At 36.3% G+C, this 20,427-nt stretch overlaps 1 protein-coding gene across 17 annotated transcripts in view; it reads right to left on the reverse strand.

The window, feature by feature from the left end:
• The window catches only part of DLGAP2 (DLG associated protein 2), a 460,234-nt gene that overhangs the window by 293,325 nt on the left and 146,482 nt on the right, over positions 1-20,427 (reverse strand). For 3 of the 17 annotated variants that reach the window (XM_085056708.1, XM_085056704.1, XM_085056706.1), the window contains exon 1: positions 13,102-13,282. The exons of 12 other annotated variants lie outside the window; for them this stretch is intronic. In XM_085056708.1, coding sequence (XP_084912834.1) covers positions 13,102-13,159 — 58 coding nt within the window. In that variant the 5' untranslated portion in view covers positions 13,160-13,282. Of the gene's footprint in view, positions 1-13,101; positions 13,283-20,427 lie in introns of those variants that run through there. 2 more of the 17 variants (XM_085056719.1, XM_085056711.1) reach the window with 2 other exon arrangements.

Genomic DNA, 20,427 nt, shown 5'->3' on the forward strand with positions numbered 1-20,427 from the left:
TTTGACAACTAAACTTGAATGATACCCCTGGAAAAAGATCCATGAAGGAGAAGAAAATCATCATGGACACAGGATTTGCTTATCATTGCTTCAGAGCAGGACAAAGGAAGGGTAGTTGGGAGAGAGCTCTGTGTGCCTTATATAACCTGAATAGAAGGCTTGAGCAAAAAGCCCTGTCAGTCTGGCTTCCTCCAGGGGCATGACATTCATTTACACAGAAGGTAACTCCTGAGACTGCATAATGTGCTAACATGAATATTTTTTTTCCCTGCCACTGCAAGATTTGACTGTACTATTAACTAATCTTCTCCATTCATTTTACAGATGGCAAAGACAAGCAAAAAGTGGCTTTTTACAGTAAATGAAATATTTCACTGAATAGTATTTTGACAATGCATTAACATATATATTTCTGTACATTAGCCAGGCTTGTAAGAAACTTAATTAATTTATTTTATGTCATCACCAACATAATGGTTTAGGTGCCTATCCAGAATGGGTCTTTAAAAGAAGAAAAAAAATCCCTAAACACTGTACAAGTCTCTGAAGCCGTTTCTCAATAAATTCTAGAAAAAAATACATCCATCTAGTTTCAACTGTGTTCCACTGTCTGGGTAACACATGATATAGATCTGAAAGCATATAGTTGACTCAAACAGAATTCATGATTGCATATGCTCAAATTTGTTAAATATTGAGTAAAGCTGTATGAAATATACTTTTAAGCATAAGATGAAGAGTTGTTTTATCTTTCCTCTATTTTTGCAGTTTCTCTCAAACACATTTCTTTCTCAATGCAAGAAAAATAATCATCTGAGAAAAAATCCTCAAGTGGCACACTGCTTCTTAGCAACTGATAGATTTCTATCAGAATTATTTATCTCCTAAAATGATCAATACGTAGAATCACAGAATCATTTAGGTTGCAATAGACCTTTAAGATCATCAAGTCCAGCCATAAAACTGCCTTTGTCAAGTCCACCACTAAACCATGGAGCCTAAGTCACACACTGCGATCCCCAAGTGCTGCTTCTAGACATTTTTTTAATACCTCCAGGGGTGTGGACTCAACCTGTTTCCTGAGCAGCCTGTTCCAATACTGGACAGCCCTTTCAATGAAGAATATTTTCCTAAAATTTAAACCTCCCATGGTACAACTTGAGGCCATTTCCTCTTGATCTATTGCTTGTTATTTGGGCCAAGATACTAATACCTTCTTTAATGAAGCAAAAGGCTTCAGTCACGTTACATTATTTTACGGAGCCTTTCAGATGGAATCAGTGTCTATGTTTTAATGTCAGAATAAGTCTACAATTCTAAAGTAACAAGTAAAGGGGATGTGTGACTAACTTAGGTTTGTCTTAATTGTGTTTCCTACATAATCTGAGTATACCTTGTTTCTGTGCACAAGACTAACTGTACTTCATCAGATCAGAATTACCATTGATTTAAGTGGGAAGGGAAAAAACATCTATAATTTGCTAAAGCTGCAGCACTGTTTACTGATAATGATTTTGTTCTCAGTTTAGGAGACAAAATGTCTATTTGTCTACTGAGAATGTTCTGCAAGACAACAATATCCACTTTTCACCAAAATATTAATGCAGATTCTAGTGTCTAACTGTAGTCCCACAAAATAAGCAGTGGATTATTTCCTAATGCTTCATTGTATGCTTCAAGCATGTATCAAGATCTACAGCCCTCTAAAGACTTGCTTACCTTTCCTTGAGATTAAACTCACCCATATCATGATAGATCAGTCACCATTGGGAACCACTGGGACATTTCTCCTATACTAAAAAAAACCCCAACAAATTCTATCTCTACAAACAATATTTTTTTTCACATTGTTCAGACTGTTTGGGAGAAGGTCTTCAGCTTAATACAGCCTACTAACATGTCTTTTCTTTCATGGTTTATTTATTCCCTCCATGATGAACATAAATACAAAAGTATGGTTCCATTTCCAAGCCGCACAAGATATCACTACCATTAACTCCTTTTCACTGCCATACAATGCCTGTATGGGTCATAAACTACCTTCACAGAGGTATGAAAGAATATCTCTATCTTTACTGTGGCTTTAAGCTTCTTTTCACTTTCCATTTTGTATTATTTTTTCTTATGTTCTACAGTTTACAATTATATATGTGTTAGTCTGGTAACAGCCTTAATGATACACAATTAATAAAGAGTTAGTATATATCATTTTATTTCTATATATTGCTTTTCCTTTCAAAACGTATCCTTAAGTTGAAAATATCCTGAAAAATGCAATTCAATTATTAAAATGCAATTATTCCTATGTCACAAAGTGATCAATATAACTGACATACCCACCCCCATTTGGGGGAAAAAAAATAATTTCTCCAAGCCTCTAAGACCTTGTTTCTGAAGGTGTGATATTTACAGCATAAGAAAATTAAGTTTCCTTAGAATTCTTGTTCCGTTCTGATTATTAAGCTTGCTAATTTTCTTTTAAATTTTAGACTCCTCTCTTTAACTCTCTGAAATTTTCTCTTTTCATTCTGTGCTTCTGTTGTTTAAGTACATAAGTGAGCTTTGCTTCCTAATATTTTCCAATTAGCAAAGCATTTACTGAGCTTCCACAATCAATACTCTGCGATGGGAGAGTCAGCTTCTGAAGATTTAAAAAGTTGAGACTACCACTATTCAAATAACTCATGAGAAAGGGTAAAATATATAATCAGCAGCTAGCTTAACACTTTTAATACATATTGAAAACAATTTTGTTGCAACTAGTGTGAGACCACTAAGTCAAGCTTAATTCCATTAAAGCCAACCATTATGACTGTATAATAGGAATGTCTTGCATAACTAAGTTGATAGAAATCTTTGAAGATAATGCTGCTGTTATGGATGAGTGACGTGGACCATATGCATTTTTTAAGAAGCATTTGATAAGGCTACACATCAAAGACAATTGGTTATTGTAAGGAAACCCTACACAGAATAGAACATATTTTAGGGAACTGGAAAGTGCGTATTTCCATGAAGACACAAAAATTTTAATCTTGATAACTCTAAACTGTAAGACAAACAGAAGTCTATTAGTAGCATGGACACCACACTGGACATATGAGAACACAAAATCATCAACCCATGGAATTAAGTACAGTGACATTCTTCTGCATTGAAAAAAAATGGGTGTATATATTTATATCCTAAACTTTTAGTCAGGAAATGCATCCTTTTCTGGATCACTGTTGTGAATGGAAAGGAATCAATCTTTTCCACTTTGTACCAGTTCTTCTACGAAATACATGTTTATAAGAATATTAACTATGAAGTTGTGTGTCCATTTTTTTAAACTGGAAATTAGAGGTCACTTGTCTGCTGATATTTTTTATTTCTTCTTTTTGTTTACTTTCCCTGTTTTGGAGAAGATGAGCTAAGATTAAGATTTTTGGGTAGCCCTACCTAGCACTGAGATTTATTTCATTTTAGAATAATCTCTGCAGAAAATTAGAGAAGCATTTAAATGCCTTTGAGTAAACTGTATAAAGCATTACGAAAACATATGAGGGTGACAATTCCTGCAGTGTAGTGAGAGAGATTAGATGCTTCGCATGTTCTCTGAACTATGAATTATGATATTCAGAGCAGGTGTATCTCTTTTGAAATCAGGTACTCCTAATATCTGAAAATCTAGCACCAGCTGGCTCATCATATCTTCATATTCTCAGCATATACTTCCTCTAAGGGTGATGAGTCAATCATTTTTTCAGGGCAAATAAATGCAAACATGCAGGGTCAGTTCAGTATTCAGAAAGTGTCATAAACATTTGGTAATTATCACACTACTGTTTAGGAATGATAGCTAATAAAAATGTCATTTATTCATAAACATTAGAAAACCTAAACATAGCCTTTTTGCTTTTGATGAATATTGAAAAGTTAATAGTTATTCTTCAGTTAAACCCGTATGACAAGATTTTATATCTAACCTCTGAAATTGTTTCATAATAAGCTCTCAATAATGACAGACTCCACTGATTTACTGTCTAGAATATCCATTGAGTGACTGAATCCATGATGATGAAGCAATTGTTTTCCCAGCAGTATCTATGCTTTTACAGCATATGCAGCAATACTTCTTTGGTTTGGTTTTATTTAAAACCTTATTCTGAATTCTTTTGCCTACTTTCCATATGTCTATATTTTTACAAGAAATCTGGAAGCATTAAATCTCAGTGTTTGTTTTATCTACTGATCCCATTAATCAGCCTTTGATTACATGCTAGCAATCTCTCTTGGATACATTTGGTTTATGTCTGTCTTAGACATCATATTTATTTGGGGTTGTTTTAAAGAATATTTTACAGCCATGCTATTTTAAAGCTATGCCCTTGTTATACCAATTGCTTGCTGTAGTCAAATGCTGATAAGGTTGAAATGACACGACAAACCTCCAGATTAAAATTCATTTACTGAGTGTTATGTTCCAGGGGTCTTCTACTTCCATTTTTGCACCAATATAGGTTAAAAATTCTAAAGAATAGACCAGCAAGGACATATTTAAAGAGTTGGGAGAGCATGAAAAGAATGAACTCTTCATGTTATGCCTAAAACTATACTTCATACAGCCTTGCTAGCTTTGACAGCTTTTACCGTTCTTTCAAGTTTCTGCCATATAACTGTTTTTGAAGCATTTGAAGCATCTGCTTTTTAGAAAAATATGCTAAAAAGCATTGGAAAACCTCCTCCATGTTCAACCTTCCCACTCTTACAGATAACTCCTCTTTTTTCATCGCTAGAATAAGCTCTTTTTTTTTGTCCACTAACATTTTTATCTTAAAAAGTCCATTTGTAAAGGAACCAATGAAAAATGTCCACCTGAAGAAAATTAGCTATGCAGTTTAGGAAAAAAATGAAAGCTACTGAGGGTGTGGAGAAGCAAAATCTTTTCTATTACAGACTCCAAGCATACTGTATAACAACTTAAAAAATGCTGTCTGGTTGTGGCAACCATAACTAAAATGTCATATAAAGACACTCCTCATATAAACCACAAGACAATATGGTCTTTTTTGTTAGTCGATCATCTTAACTCACCTATTTTAGTAAAGTTCAGAAGTTTCAGTAAGATGCAAGTTACCTCAAAATGAACAAGAGAACTTACAGTCTAGAGAAATGAACCCTGTTATGACATGGCAGTCCTTGCCATCCTGCCCTTGGGTCTTCAGCATGAATTTTAGCATTTACTTAGACTCAAGAACAACACTTAAACTCCAGACCTTTACTATTTAATTGCAGTCCTAGTTAGAGTCACTGCTTCCATATCAGCAATGCAATAGCCATCATAAACTGTTGCTCAGTGATTCCATATGACAGACTCCAAAAAAGTGTTCTCATGCAAAAACATTATATTCAAAGTTGTATTTTACTAGATGTATTTATAGAATTCATGTCTGATAATTTGATCTAATTCAATCATTTTAGATGCTTGGCATTGTAAAACAGCTCAAAATTCATTTTGCTGCCATTCCTGACTTCAATCAGGAAACAAGATTTTCAGAATGTTTGTGAATGAGTCAGAATACATCTGACACTAAGACGTACATTTGCAAAGCTAAACATACAAAAATACCAAAAAAATCCTTGTGATCTCATTTATATTATCCAAGTAATTAATCAGTCAGACAAGACATACATGAAAAGAACTTCTATTATAACCACTGGAAATAGCACAGTGACAGAAAAATTACACTCAGAAAACCAGAATGAACACAACTATGAAGAATAATTTGTCCAGTGTAGTGAAAGAGATAAATTCAACATAAAAATATACTCATGTCCCTGTAAAATTAAGCTAAAACAGTACTTGTAGCAGAAGAGAGTGCCTCAGCTTTAAATCTTAAACCATTTTAGTTTCCAGAGATGTCTGTCTAATAATAGCCTTTTGTATCTTTACTACTCTAAATTCTTGTCAGAAAACAACACTAATTTTCCTTACATCTGAGATCAGGAGAGGATTAACATTCAATGGATTTTTTTCTCCTTTTTTTTAATTAGCTCGCAACTCACCTCTCTATTTGGAAAGTTTTGTAGAGTGCCATGAGTATTTTAGTTAATGCATTTATCAACAATATTCATCTCTTAAAGAGTTTCAGTTCTTCACACTTAACTTTGAGTATTTCCATAAAATGTAAGCTGAAAATATTCCCTCTCTCTATAGTCATTGGAGAGAGACAGAGGTAAATCTCTTTCACAGAGAGTAAAAGTAGCTATTGTCTCTGCCACCTTAAGCAAAACTCTGAAAGTTACCTGCAATAAATGTTAGTTAATCTCTATCTTTACCACATTGTGTAAATAGGATTATCCTAAATTCTTATTCAAATAATAAAAAAAATATTTATCTGTTAAATAAAGTAATTTACAGACAGCAATCAAACCCACATGTGCAGTTTTATACTTGCAGATCCCTGGATTATGATATAATGACTGAAAGCCATCCACAGATGTGAAGTAATATTCAGCACTATTCCTGTGAAAACATTGGCAACTGCTAAAATGCTTACAGAAATAAAAGAAATCATGCCGCATATTTAAACTTTGAACTATATACAGCTCTGTAGAATGACCTGAGCCTGTGAATTACAGTAACAAAACCTGTTGGTTCTTTTTCATAATAGATGGTGGAGAAAGAGGTTATTGTCATGATAATAGCTGTGATTCTGAATAGATTTCCATGGAAAAATGTATTACGAGTGGGCACCAGAGGACAGTCAAAGTCTTCACTCATTTATAGATATTAAAATTGTGTCAATTATGTACTGTGGCTGCCTTAATGCTTTTCTGTAGTTATCATCCTAGAACATGATGGGGATAACTTCCCGGGTCATGAGCCACACCCGAAGGCTTTTTCCCCACATATTCATAGATACACATACTTCCATATGTACTTCCAAGAGAGAATGAGCAACAAAACATAGTCAATTTCTAACAAAACTGCTGGGACTATCTCACTTCTAAATTATTCTGAAACAAAGGAGAAACAATGCTTCAGTCCAAAATTACATAGTACTTAATTTCAGTCTTGTTAGCTAGTTGGTTTAGATTGGCATTGAATTCAGCTTCATATCCTGGACACACTGAACCTCTTCAGAAAGCACTTGAAAATGAAGAATTTGACATCTCTTTTCAAAGGCACAGAGAGGTAAGCATAGCATCAAGTTCAGATTTTTTGTCCTACCTACTTTCTACTAATTCCAGTTTGGTGTGCTTTTTTTCAAGAGAGTATTGATCCAGACTTAAAGAATAGAGTAACAAAAAAAAAAAGGTAATTTTATTTCTTAACTGGTCCTCTCCTTGTTTTGTAAATAATACAGTGTTCCACAGTTTACAAATTAATAATTCTCCCTCTATTATACTCTTCTCAGAATATCAACTGACAGCATATGAGGCAATGGGCAGAAATTGAAACGGAGGAATTTCCACTTAAAATTTAGAAAAGCTCTTTTCACTGTGAAACTGATAAAACATTGGATTAATTCTCCAGAGAGTTTGTGCAGTACCCATCCTTGGTGACACACAAAACCCAACTGGACAGTGTCATGGGCAACAAGCTCAGGATCCTGCTTACAGGTGGTGGGCTCTGACTGGAAAATCCAGGGATATCTTCCAAACTCAGCTACTTCTGTTTTTCTATTAAATAATTCCACCTTAAGGCATCTGCTGAACATGCACTTTCATCATCAAAGCTCAAATCATGACTGTGTTCCCAGAAATGAACTGAAGAGCTAAGAGCTCAAAGACACCTTTGACACTGGAGGCCAGTACAGTATTTCTTTCCTGATAATCTCAGACTTTACTCTAGGCCAAAGGTGGTGTTACTGTTGCATTCCCAGGGCAGCTTTCTGGGGCAAATGTTGGCATGGGAAAAAAAAATTCTCATTTAGGCAATTTCTTTAAATAAATATAGAATATAGCAATCTGATATCCAGTGCCTATTTTCTTTTTAAGATGGTTATTAACTGAAGATTCAGGTTTCTTCTTCTCTTGGCCAATGCTTCACTTACTGAATGCCACCTCGAGTCAGGTAAATGGCCACTGTTTCACACAGCCCCCTTTGGTTCATAGCACTCAGAGGCCAGTGCATGGTCAGAAAGGTGTTTCTGTACTGATTTGTTATTCCATTTATAGAATGTTAAACTAATAGTGAATAAGATGGTTTTCCATTTGAATATTTTTCTGATGCTGCACTACACAGTTTACCTCTGCAGATGCAGGTTGTGGGTTTGTCTAGCCTACCTGAGCACGACTAGACACACTGAAGGGGAAGGAAACCATCCCAAAAGTCAACTCCTTCCTAATTCCAGGAAACTAATACTGCTTCACTGATTCAAACCAAGAGCAGATTACTTCACCATACTTGATCACCTGTGTTGTAAGAGAAATAAGAAGCATATCTTCTTTCAGATCAATCCCTCCCTTGCCCATTAGTTCATTTTACAGTGCCAAACCCTTTCCTGACGATGTATAGCTCACAACAGCCCATGAGAGCACCAGATGTGAGGAAAATTCCCTTTCCTTAAATCTTGAATAGTCATAAAAGTCAAGATAGATGTATGCCATTAGTCATCTAATGGCATAAGTAAGTATGTAAGGTAAGTTAGACTGTGCAAAACACATAAAATAACAGTACTTTTCCCCAAATCTGGAAGTCATTGTCTAAGTGCTTAAACACTCTTGGATACATTAAAGTTCTTATTTAAAACAGTAATCCTTTCATTTGCTGAGAAATTTGGCAAAACTTGTCTCAAATTTTGTGCTAAAACGGCTTCTTCCTTGACTTGAGAAACAATTATTCCGTAAAAATAAAAATTATTACTAAAATTTTAAGAAGTAATAAACAGTTTTCAGTGTTTCTTGCTTCCCCCTCTACTTTAAATTATTTCAAGGAAAAAGTCCTATAACCAGGGAGGAAAAAATCCCCAACAGTGTAACCCGGAAGGCCCAAGAACTGCCAGACAGGAAACCACATGTGAGATCTGCTTTGAACCATGTGCAAGAACACATCTGAATGTGCAACAACAAGAAGAAAAAAAATCTACTGAGGATTGGGCACTTCTAATATACTTTGTTATACAGCAATATTTAAATAACATATTTGGAAATGAAAATGAATGTATTAAAGGAACATGAATTTATTTACACATACATATGGCACTTTGGGACATGGTTTAGAGGTAGACCTGGCTGTGCTAGGTCAATAGTTGGCCTTGATGAACTTAAAGGTCATTTCCAATCTAAATTATCCTGATGCTCTTTTTGTTGGTGTCCTTAGCAGTGATAAAAAGTGAGAAGATGAAGTTCACATTGGAACTTTGTGCATGTCTAACAGTTGCTGTGACTACACAGAGTGTCCTTGAAGAAGAAGGTGCTACTGTGGAAAGAGGAAGGGCCACCTAGGCAAGGCACACATTCTCTAGAGGGATATAAATAATTGTGGAAGACAGGGGACCATTCTGGTTGTTTTGTTTTTTTTTTTTCATGGAGCCCCTCAGATGAAGGAGCATAGTAGGAAATCATATCTTTCTTTTTCCAATCTACTCAGCATTTAAACATTTCTACTTTGGGTGAAGTATCATCTATTGTGCCTTCCACATGGCGGACATGGGGAGAAGCTACTGGGGCTGTCCTCTGACAGCTTGGATCACTTTCTAACAGGAAAAGGGTTTGCCTTCAGTTCTTTTCCCCACTCTCATGCATATTTATCTATTTTCTAAACATAGTGACAATGGAGGAATACACACGGTGCAGAAAGTGCAAAAAATAGGCATCTAGGGATGTTTAATGCAAGGGACACACTGCTGGCACAACCTGAGAGAACAGAAATGGACAGCATTCGGCCAAAACAGGTATCATGCAGTGATAAAGCCTTTAGTATTTCCAGTCACAAGCAGAACTGTTGGCAAAACTCAAGTCAAAGACTCCTTAAATTGATGACACCATTTGGTTTCCATTCAATCTGATCCAGCTGCAGCTGGGTGAATACTGCTGTGAACAAGCTGTTGGAGCATTACCAAGACTTGTCCCGTTTAAGTCAGAGGGGTATTGCCTGTCTGGAGTGGTCAGGAGGAGAATATGGCAAAGCTCATGGTGGCACATGATAGAAGGCTGGCTTTGTTTTTTATTACCCCAGCTTGCTATTAATTGTCTAGATTCAATCTGTTTGCACATTTGAATAAATCCTCAAATAAGCAGTATCAAAGGCAGCTTTTCTACCTGAAGTGCTGCCATGCACAGCTTTATTAATGCCAGCCTGAATTTCTTCATGGCACTCTATGTCTTATACCTTTTGTGAAGTGAACCTGATGGAAGACACCTGGTAAAAGATGTAAAAATGCCAACACATCAACTCCTATGGATTGCTGCTAGTTTCTAAGTAAATGCCTAATTTTTACATATAGCATTTTTAGCAATCTGAACAGTTCCCCCACTTCTCTTCCATTGCATTAGCAATGTGCAAAGGCATTTAACTTTGAGAAAATGCCTAAACTCTATTTTCTCTATTTCTTTATAGAATCTCTTTTAAACATTTATTTTCTCTCTAGTCTCCTACTAAACTAGACTGTATCAGCTTAAAAGGGTTCCCTTACTATTCAAAGCATCCACAGAAGAGAAGGAACAAGAACACATGCCAGGTACTGGGAAGAATACAATTATGATTAATTCTTTGGTTGGATAATTTTGTCTGGTGATGGAGTTACGATTAAATAGCCACATAAATTATTTATTTAAGAATTTTTTAAAAATATAGGCATAGTTTCCAAATGTCTGAGGAAAATGCTTTCCATTGATCTATACAGAACAAAATAAAGACTGCTTGAATCATCAGCTGTCCAGTCTCTTCTTAAGCAAAATTTCTATCTTGCATTTTTTTTCTGTTGAGACACCTCAAAGCTGAAAATTGCACAGGTGTCTTGGGATGCCGAATTCCATTCACCCTCTTAGGTGTCCAAAGCCTTTTGGATGTTTGAAGAAATTCTGGTATCAGAGCATCTGACCAATGTAGTAGCACCCCTGCCACATTTGCGGGTCAGCAGCTGCAGCTGCTTCCCACCTGCCAGGCTGTGTTCTCATTCCCCTTACTCTTCAGCTGCCAGTCAGCTCTGCCTGCCTACCCCTCACAGCTCTTGTTGCTCAGCCATCTCCATCTTCTTGCTTGCCTCAATCCTACCATTGCATCCACTAACCAAATGGGATTTCTTCTTTCCCAAGTTTCCTTTCCTACAAAACACTGCCCTTATTAATATCTAGCTTCATGCACAGTTCAGGACAATTCTGAAAGTGGTTTCAAGCTCTGTTCTCTAACAGGCAGAGTGGAGTCTGATCCTGTAGAGTCTGGTAGGAGCTACTGGTTAATTCGCTGGCTTTAGAGTCAGTGAAGAATTAGGCCATTTGATGCTAAATTCTCAGGATGTGTCTGAATAAAAATAGTACAAATACTGTGGCATTCAAGCTCTTCATCCATAATATATTCATCTTGAAGTGCACAGCTGCCATGCATATATTTATGTAACTGCTATCTGTAGAAATATTTAAACATTCAGTTCAACTCTGAAAAAAAATATTTAGAAAAGTTAAGGAAGGCTAAATGGTGAGCACAAGCAAGAGGGATAGTCATTAGACATACATGTCTTCAGAAGGCAGCAAATTACTAACATTTTCACCTGAATCACTGAAGATGTATAGCATAGCTAGAAAATGTACAGAGAGGAACAAGGACGGCCAGACATATGGACAAGTGAGGAATCTAAGCAGACCAAAACTTTTCAGTTAATAAGTAGACAGCTTAAGGTGGCAATGATAAGCATTCACTTTGCACAGTTAAAACACTTGAGGCAATCCATAAAATCCTCAAACATGACGCTTAAAACAAAGACAATGTGATTAATTTATAGAACCTATTTCTATAACGTTTTTGAAATCAATAGTATAAACATGTTAAAAAACAAGACTAGATAAAATCATGAACAATTGAGACAGAAGCATTTAAACACAGTTTGACCTCCAGCCTGAGAGAATCAGACACAACAGAAGCTGGATATGGATCAGAAAGGAAGGTGGCAGCATTCCCTACAAACCCGATCTCCTGTATTGTTTTTCACCATCAGCTACTGAGAGTTTTGGTCTCTCCCATTTCGGCAGCTTCCCCTACACTGTTCCCAACCTTCAAAAATAAAAATACTGCAAGTAACCTGGTCTATATATGCAGTAAATGCCGAGGGCTACGGGAACACCTCTGCCTCCCCACTCTGCCCAGCTGGTACAGCTAAGCAGAACCTCCTTACCACCTGCTTCTACTTTTTCCAGATTTCCACTTCCTTCCTTTCTCAACTTAACTGTGCAAAGTCTTTGGTGCTACAATACAAGCACAGTCATATTAATCACCAATATTTTATTCTGTTGCATCTCTGGCAGGCTCATGGCAGTACAGCAACAAATATCCCAGTAATAAACGAGCTTTTAAGTGCACCAGGCTTTACTATTCAGCAGCTGGCATGTGATCTCTGATCAAAACTTAACTTATACAACCCCTGCATAGGTAGCACACCAAATAGCAACAGCAACAACACTAATAAACAGTATAAGGCACTGCTCTGACCTTAAGTTAAAAACACAGGTCAACTATCTTCCTAACTATACCAAAATCTATTACTTCAGGGGCTCTTTTCCTAAGCTACACTAACACACTACTGAATTGCAGTGAGGTAGGTAAGTATGAGCACAATGCCCATTAAATCTCCATAAACAATTAACTTTTGCAGCTGAGCTCTACCATAAAACAACCTGTCTGCTGCCATTGGATGTTGTTTCATTTCATATACGTCATTGGTGAAGTAATGGACAGTTTCACCCAGCAACAGCAGAAAAGTAGCAAAATCCCAGCACAACACATCCTTTGATAGGTTTAATAAAAATATAGATCAAGTTTATAGCAGAAGAAATTGAAAGAAAAAGCAATTATCTCACTTTAATATATTTCAAATGTTTGTAAAGTATACAGAAGTTTACTGCTAAAAACACCCCAACAAAACATACATTCAATGTAAAAAAATGCCTTAAACTTACCTCTTAGTTTACACTGATTTAATATATTTTTTCTTCTACTTTTCAACTTTCCTTGCATCTTGGGAATATAGTGGTTTTCTCCACCCGTTTCCTTCCTCTCACCTCCTCCCCCTCCAATCTGGCCTCCTTTCCTTCCTTGGAGGTTTTTAAGCTTTAATTTGAGAGTGTAAAGCTGAAAAATATTTGATACAATTTTTTTTTTTAATTAGAGAATTGAGCTCCTCACCATGGTTGAAGCATTTCTGGGAACAGCACCAAAAAGCTGGAAGCTACTGCACTGAGTAGCCACAGCATATCTCTTAAAATCATCACTCATTTATTTTTCCCAGACAACTAATGTTTCAGCATTTTACTTACAGACATGACTGCAGTTTAGGAAACTAGAAATAAGTCCGAGTCTCTTTGTTCAATTTTGGAATGTGAAAACTAGATTCCCAAATTCCAGCGTGGGCCCATCTCCAGCTGGAACAGGAACAAGACTCACCAAGTGGGATTTGAGAATGTATGAGCTGAGGCTTAAGTTAGTCACATTTTAAATGAGCTCAGAAGGGTATTGATGATTATATGCTCCAACTGGAGGAGGTAGTTGTCAGTCTGCCTGCAGTGTGCATGTCACCACACCAGGAAAGGGGAAATATTTTAGAGCTTGTGTGGGATTGGTCTTGCTGAATGGAGCACTTGGGAAGTGTCCTCTCCTATAATTTGGGTAATGTTGGGGAAGGGGGAAAAAATTATGGATTATATCTAACAATTTAGGAGCTCTGCAACATGCATTCACACTGAGGGGTGTTGAAGAGACTTGGCATTTCTATAGGCAAGGGAGTGGAAGCCTACAGCTTGTTTTAGGTTTTCATTAATCGGCACTAGATTGTGCTTTACAGCCTGTATGTATATATTTTTTAATTCTTGATTTAGTATGGTTAGAGGTTGCTTTCACCTAATAAGGAACATTTTCTGATACAATATCAAATTTGTGGTAATGCTATCTTCTTCTCTATATCTTTATCTATATCTTCTCTAAATGCTTACACATTTCAGATATGTGGATTACAGTATCTTCCTCTCCATTCCTTTTTTTGTTCATTCATTACATTTCAGTCTTTACTCTTATATTGCCCCTGCTTGAACAATAGCAAATTTCTTCTACAATCCACTTACTTGTAAAACTCAATAATTACATGCCTATCCTTTTACACAATCTATCTGCACATTCTTTCAAAGACAGTATTGCCCTTTTAGGTATTCTACTGACTGTCTTTTTCAACTAGAAAAGAAAATGTTTTAGTGTTATTTAATGTGTATAATTCTGTGTATTTAATTAATATGTATTACCCATATGAAATCAGTTCTGAACTAGTTTATCATAGATGCATTAGTTTCTCATTTTTCTCAGTCAGAATATGATATATTGATAACTCCTCTTGCTCATGTTTCTAATCTCTAAGTATCGTTTATTTTCTCTTTCCTGCTGTTTACATCATCTGCTGACTTCATTAACATGCTGTTCACTTGTTTTCTTTAATACTATTAATGAAACTGTTAAATAAGGTTGAAACAGAGACCAATCATTACAGCAGCACATCAGACAACTGGAATGTGTCATCAGCCAAGGTTTCTGCAGCAAGGTCTAAAAGCCCATTCAACAAAATCATTCCTTTTAATTGGTTTGGCTAAGTTATTATTTGTTCAATTGACGTTTAATTGTGGCATTACCAGAAAGCCATTTGTGAAACCTTTGCACAGAAAACACGATTGCTTATGCATTTGCTCTTGTCTTAACCAAACCTACTGGAAAGTTTGGATTTGCTCAGAATGGGTTTTCAACCACTTACTACAGTTCTCCTTTCTATTTACCTCTTCATACTCACTATTTCATACCATAGTTTACCCTTACAGATTTGAGATCCTTGAATTAACTCCATGCAATCGATAAAACAATTAGGTTGCTTTAAGGCTGTGCAGAATGGTATGTGATAACAAACAAATAATATTAAATAGAAGATAATATTATTTACTTAAATAGACACACATAGTGAGAATATATATGAATGCACCACAGATACAAACAAGTCCAAACACATTTCCAGCACAACTAAGGGAAGCATGAGAGGTGTCTGTTAAACATCAAAAAATATAAACAGAGAAGGAAAAGATCTATTTTACCTGCATAGTTACTGGTGACCTGCAAACACACTAACTGAGAATAAATTAGGCCAGAAATGAGAAGGTAAATAACAACCATCAAGAATGTGAACATTCAGATCACTCTTCCAGTACATGTAGCCAAGGCAACGAACCTTATGCCTTTGTTACAAAGCTGGCTTGGTTCACAGAAGGAGTTGTCAAGTGGTTGCTTGAAAAGGCAGTGTACCCATCCCTGATCTCAGACATGCCTGCCTCTATCTGCCTTCCAGCTCTGCAAGCACGACAGTGAACACCAACAATTCTCAACCCCTAACTTTGTCTTTGAACATACTGATTCACATTTTCTTAATACTGAAATTCCGGAATTAATCCTACTGAACCTCAATTGCCTCATGAAATCTAAAAATAAGAAAATGCAATTATTATTCTTCATTACTAAGAAGACATGAGCTGCTGAATTTTTAAGCATCAGAGTTCTGCCCTCTAAAAATTTAGTTATCAGTAAGTACACATGGTGAAAAGCTTCACAAGCAAGGGCACTCTTGAAGACAGTGGACTGGCACTGACCAAGGTCTTTGCTGAAAAGTTCAAGTTCACTACTGATACACAGCAGCTACATCAGGGTCTGCTGCCTCCCCAGTCATATCAACACAGACCTGGGAAGAAAGGATATAATCTAGACCAAAAGAATATACCCTTGACATTTTTGCTCCTTTTGGGGCTAAAAAGCATCCAAATCTCTCATGCAAATCACTCAGAAAAGATGGAAAATATTTGAGTTCAGGTCCCCAGAACTATTTGGATTTGAAAAGTGACAGAGCTGATAGCAAAGGACAATAGGGCTTTTTTGTACTCATATTTTGGGTATATAGGTAATTTCATTCTGACGTTTTCATCTCAGAAAACACTTCTGGATATTCAAAAATTTCAGCATATTTTTTTATACAAAAAAACCCCAGTCTTAATTAAAAAGGTTTTCAAAAGATTTGCTCATGGATATGTATGTGATTTCATGGAATGAAACATTCTTGATCCTACTTGGAGCACTCTCCTCTAAGTTTTTAATTCTTATTAGTGGAAGAAGGAGCTTTGGCAAAAGCTATTTTATCTTTATAGTGTATTATTTACATGGACTACTCAAAGTAAACTAACAGGGCTGTTACTCTAGGTACAATCTTTTTTATTTGGCTGAATAGTTCTTGGCCTCTTGAAAGCACGATTCATTGTTTTCATCAGCCTATGATCATAATGATACAAAGAGAAGTCACAGTAATTATAGAGCAGTCTTCATAAGAGCTATATTTAATAAGCTATGTTCATCCCTATTCCAACTCCACTAGCTTCTGTCAAAAGCAAGGATATATTTAACCGTTATGTGCTAGCTTGCACAGCTACACTTATTATCCTTGAGAAAGCAGTAATGCTTTGGCCTTTTTAGAGGTTAAACCTTACTTTGTGTCTGTTAAAAAAATACTGAATAGCTGAAAAAACTTGAGAGTGCAATAAATGTTCATAGACTTCAAACAAAGCATTCTTTCTGAAATCATGTATACAAAAGGCTTAATTGTATTTTTTGCCTCTCAGTTTGACAACAGAAACAGTGATGAAAGGCAAACATATATAAATCTGTATATATGCATGTATTAGCATAAATATAAACATATTGGCAAGAAATATTGGCCAGAAGTGTATCATCAAAATCCTTTATTTTTCATTAGATTACTTGTTGCTTAAGTAGAATTAAGGACTAGTATTAACTTCAGAAGTCTGTAAGTAGTTAAAAAAAAAGGAAGACAAAAAAATACTCTTTACCTAGAGGAGACCACAATGAACATATGAGACAACAGGAGGATATAGTCTGCTAAGTATCACAAAGAAAAAATGAGAAAAAAGTTGCTCAAGATACATCTTAGCACACAAACTGAGCATCAGATGTAATCTGTTGCCATCACCAAGTGGTTTACATAAACATTTATCTGTCATGAGGCCTCTGCAAATGCTGTTTTGAATTGTTAATGGAAATTTATTTCAGTTTAATATTAACTAATGATAAAAAAAACCTCAGGGCACCGACACCAGCCTGGTTCTATTTTACCTGTTCAATTTAACCAGGGGATAATAATTTAGACTACCTTGCAGGAAGAATGGGCTTACTATTGACTTCAAAGGGCTCACTAACAGCAGCATACAACTTCTGGCATCATTTCAGTCTCACTGGTTCTTGATAATTAACAATACAGTTTAGTTCATAGTACATTTTTAATTAATAAACAAAATCATTTACATAGCGTCTTTCTTTGCCTGTTTGCTAGCATGTGTTTTGCCACACAAGTGCTTACTTCCCGCTGTCCTGAAGAGGAATCCTTGTGCTCACAGGGGAGGAACAATATGGCTCAGAGAATTAGATCAACATAACCCTCCTTCAATAAATGATAATTCAGAGTGGGAGGCATAACGGGTGAAATTTCACATGAAAATTATGAGGGGGGCCAAACAATAATATAATATGAATAGAATTCATTAATATCAGATAACATTAATAGTATTCAAAGAAACAAACAACATATTTCATGTCCATTCCAGAACTCCACATATCCTTCCTATTTTTAAAAAGCATGAGGTATCATAAAATCCTTCCATCTCATCTACTGCATACAAGAGATGTATCTTCCCACACTGCCATCTAATACAGCTCAGAATTCTGGTCCTATAAGCCTCAATGTAAAATGTGCTGTTCTCTGAATTAAAACTTCGAAAGCATATATTGTGTTTATAGGCTGCTCACAGTCACAGGGATCATATGTGCCTGTGCATGTATATGTGATTGCATGAGACAAGAGTACTGAACCTATCAATTAATTTCTAATTAAAAGAGAAGAGAGTGAAACACTGGAAAAATTCTGAAGCAACCTTGTATTGTGATATGCAGAAGAACGCAAGCTGCAGTTCATTGGTGTCTCCATAGAAACAAGACATATTGGAGGGTGTAAGACATTGTCAGAGGACTAAAAAATTTCAGCTTCAGCAGAAAACAGAAAAGCACCTGAGGGATTTTTTTTTAACCAGGAAAACAAAATTAATTATTCATTTTCTATATAGGAAGCATCCGTTTTTAGATGAGTTACTTACCATACATCAGGATTAATTTATGGAGTGGCTAATCCTATGATTTTCTAATCCATAAAATCTGTAGAAAACGCATCGTTGCACTTCTAAGTATAATGCCAAAGAGGAATACAAGTAGGCTCTCAATGAATAATTGAAAGCTCTAGTCAATGTGCTGTTAATTCTTGGTACCATTTTCACACTTGCTTTAGACAGTGCTTAGGCATTCACATGAATATTGGCTCATAAGCAGAAGTCCTTCTTGGCCTGTGCAAAAGGTGTCCCCAGGAGAATTAAAGGCAGTGGGGAGACATTGCTTCAAAAAGACACTACGCTCTAAACCTTCTCAGCATCCCTCCTACTGCAAACGAACAGAGACTCACAGTGTGCAGCTGCAGCAACTATTTTTAAGAAGTTGAACCCACACACAGGATGGATTAAAAAAGGCTCATCTCCATATGCTAAACCTGAAGCTATAGGCAAAGAATTTTTCCTATGTGACCAAGAGACCTATGCCAGCTTGTAGCTTCACAGGCTGGGCTCCTGTTCAGTTTTATGCCCTGAACTGGCTACTGAAGGCTCAGGGGCAGAATTCCCACCTGAGAACCAACCCCAAGCCCCCTCAGCTCCTTTCCTAAAGATATTCCTTGTCCATGGAGCTCCCCAGTACTGAAGATACCTCTTACTTTTCTACTGAAACAAAAATGCTCTGGAAATGATCAGTTTCCCCATCAAGACATTTCTGCTTCATTTCCACAAAAGAGCAGAAAGCCTCTCATGCTGCCTCCGTGGCCTGGGGTACAGAGAAGGTACTTGTGCAACACAAGGGAACTGAAGTTGAGAACTGCTGTTAACTTTTGGCTAGAGGTCCCTGCAATTTTAGGAGCCTTTCTTAGGGCTAGATTAAGATGGTGCATGTTAGACATCAAAAGAGAACAGGTCCTTCAAGAATAACCAGGCCTTCTCTTGGTGACATCGTGTGCCATAGTATCATGGTGATGGTCCAACCCTTCCACAACAACTAACCACTTTAAGGAAGATGAGGATTAAGGAAATGGATGAAAACTATGGGACTTCCCAGCTGCAAACGAGACTTAAGGGCTCTAAAAAGATGTATCAATGAGTGGGAAGGAAAGAGAAAGTTTAAATTAAAGTGAAAAGAGTTATTTTGGGGCTTGTTAGTCTGCATGTCACACATAACAAAGTTCTCAACAGAGCACCCATGTTAGTAAAATAATTCAGAGAACACACTGAAGACTAAGTATTATGCATATTTTTTATCAAGTATGATCTTAATAAGAAATATCCAGCTATTAGATATCTGCCAGAGGATGAGGATTTATTCTCTATCTCTCTACAGACTTGCATCAAGATGCAGCTAAGATCAGAGACAATCCTTTAATTAACAGATTATGGCATCTTCCAGTCAATTATCAAAATTGACACAAAACAGAAGAATGGAACAACGAGTGATTATGACATTTATATCCAGCTGTGCTTTTTAGCCTACGTGAAATAACGGAAATTCACAGAAGTGTGAAGTGATATGCAGTCATTTACACTACAGGCTCTCCAATCTGTGCACCAGAGCTGAAAGCAGTGAACTTGCACTCGATCACTTATCTTTCACCAATGCAAAGTGCTGCCTGCACAAAAAAAGTTAAAATTGATGGGTACACATGGAAAAAAATTATTTTAAAAGAGATGCAGAAGATGATGAAAAATAGCTAACACTGCTATTGTTTTTCTAAGGAGGACAAGAATTAAAGAGAATTATTAATTTTGGTCTTATGAGGACTAATAAAATGGCCCTGTAATTGACTTTTGGACTTTGGATAAACAGTAATATAATCCTATACCTTTGCTTATATTTGCTGCTCTTGTCCACATCATCTGTCTTAGTGACGTTAGGGCCACTTCCCACACAAGTAAAATTTACTCTAGGAATAAAAGATACCAACAAAAGCATGTTTTTCTGAAGGACATAATGCTAGGCTGCTCCTTTAGGGAATGTCTTAAACTCTTCTGTGTTGCATCTAAAGGAAAAACCAAAAGAGTTGTGTAATCTCGAATAGC

The sequence above is a fragment of the Lichenostomus cassidix genome, chromosome 3 (assembly GCF_008360975.1).
Source record: "Lichenostomus cassidix isolate B80296 chromosome 3, HeHo_3.0, whole genome shotgun sequence".
Taxonomy (NCBI): Eukaryota; Metazoa; Chordata; class Aves; order Passeriformes; family Meliphagidae; genus Lichenostomus; species Lichenostomus cassidix.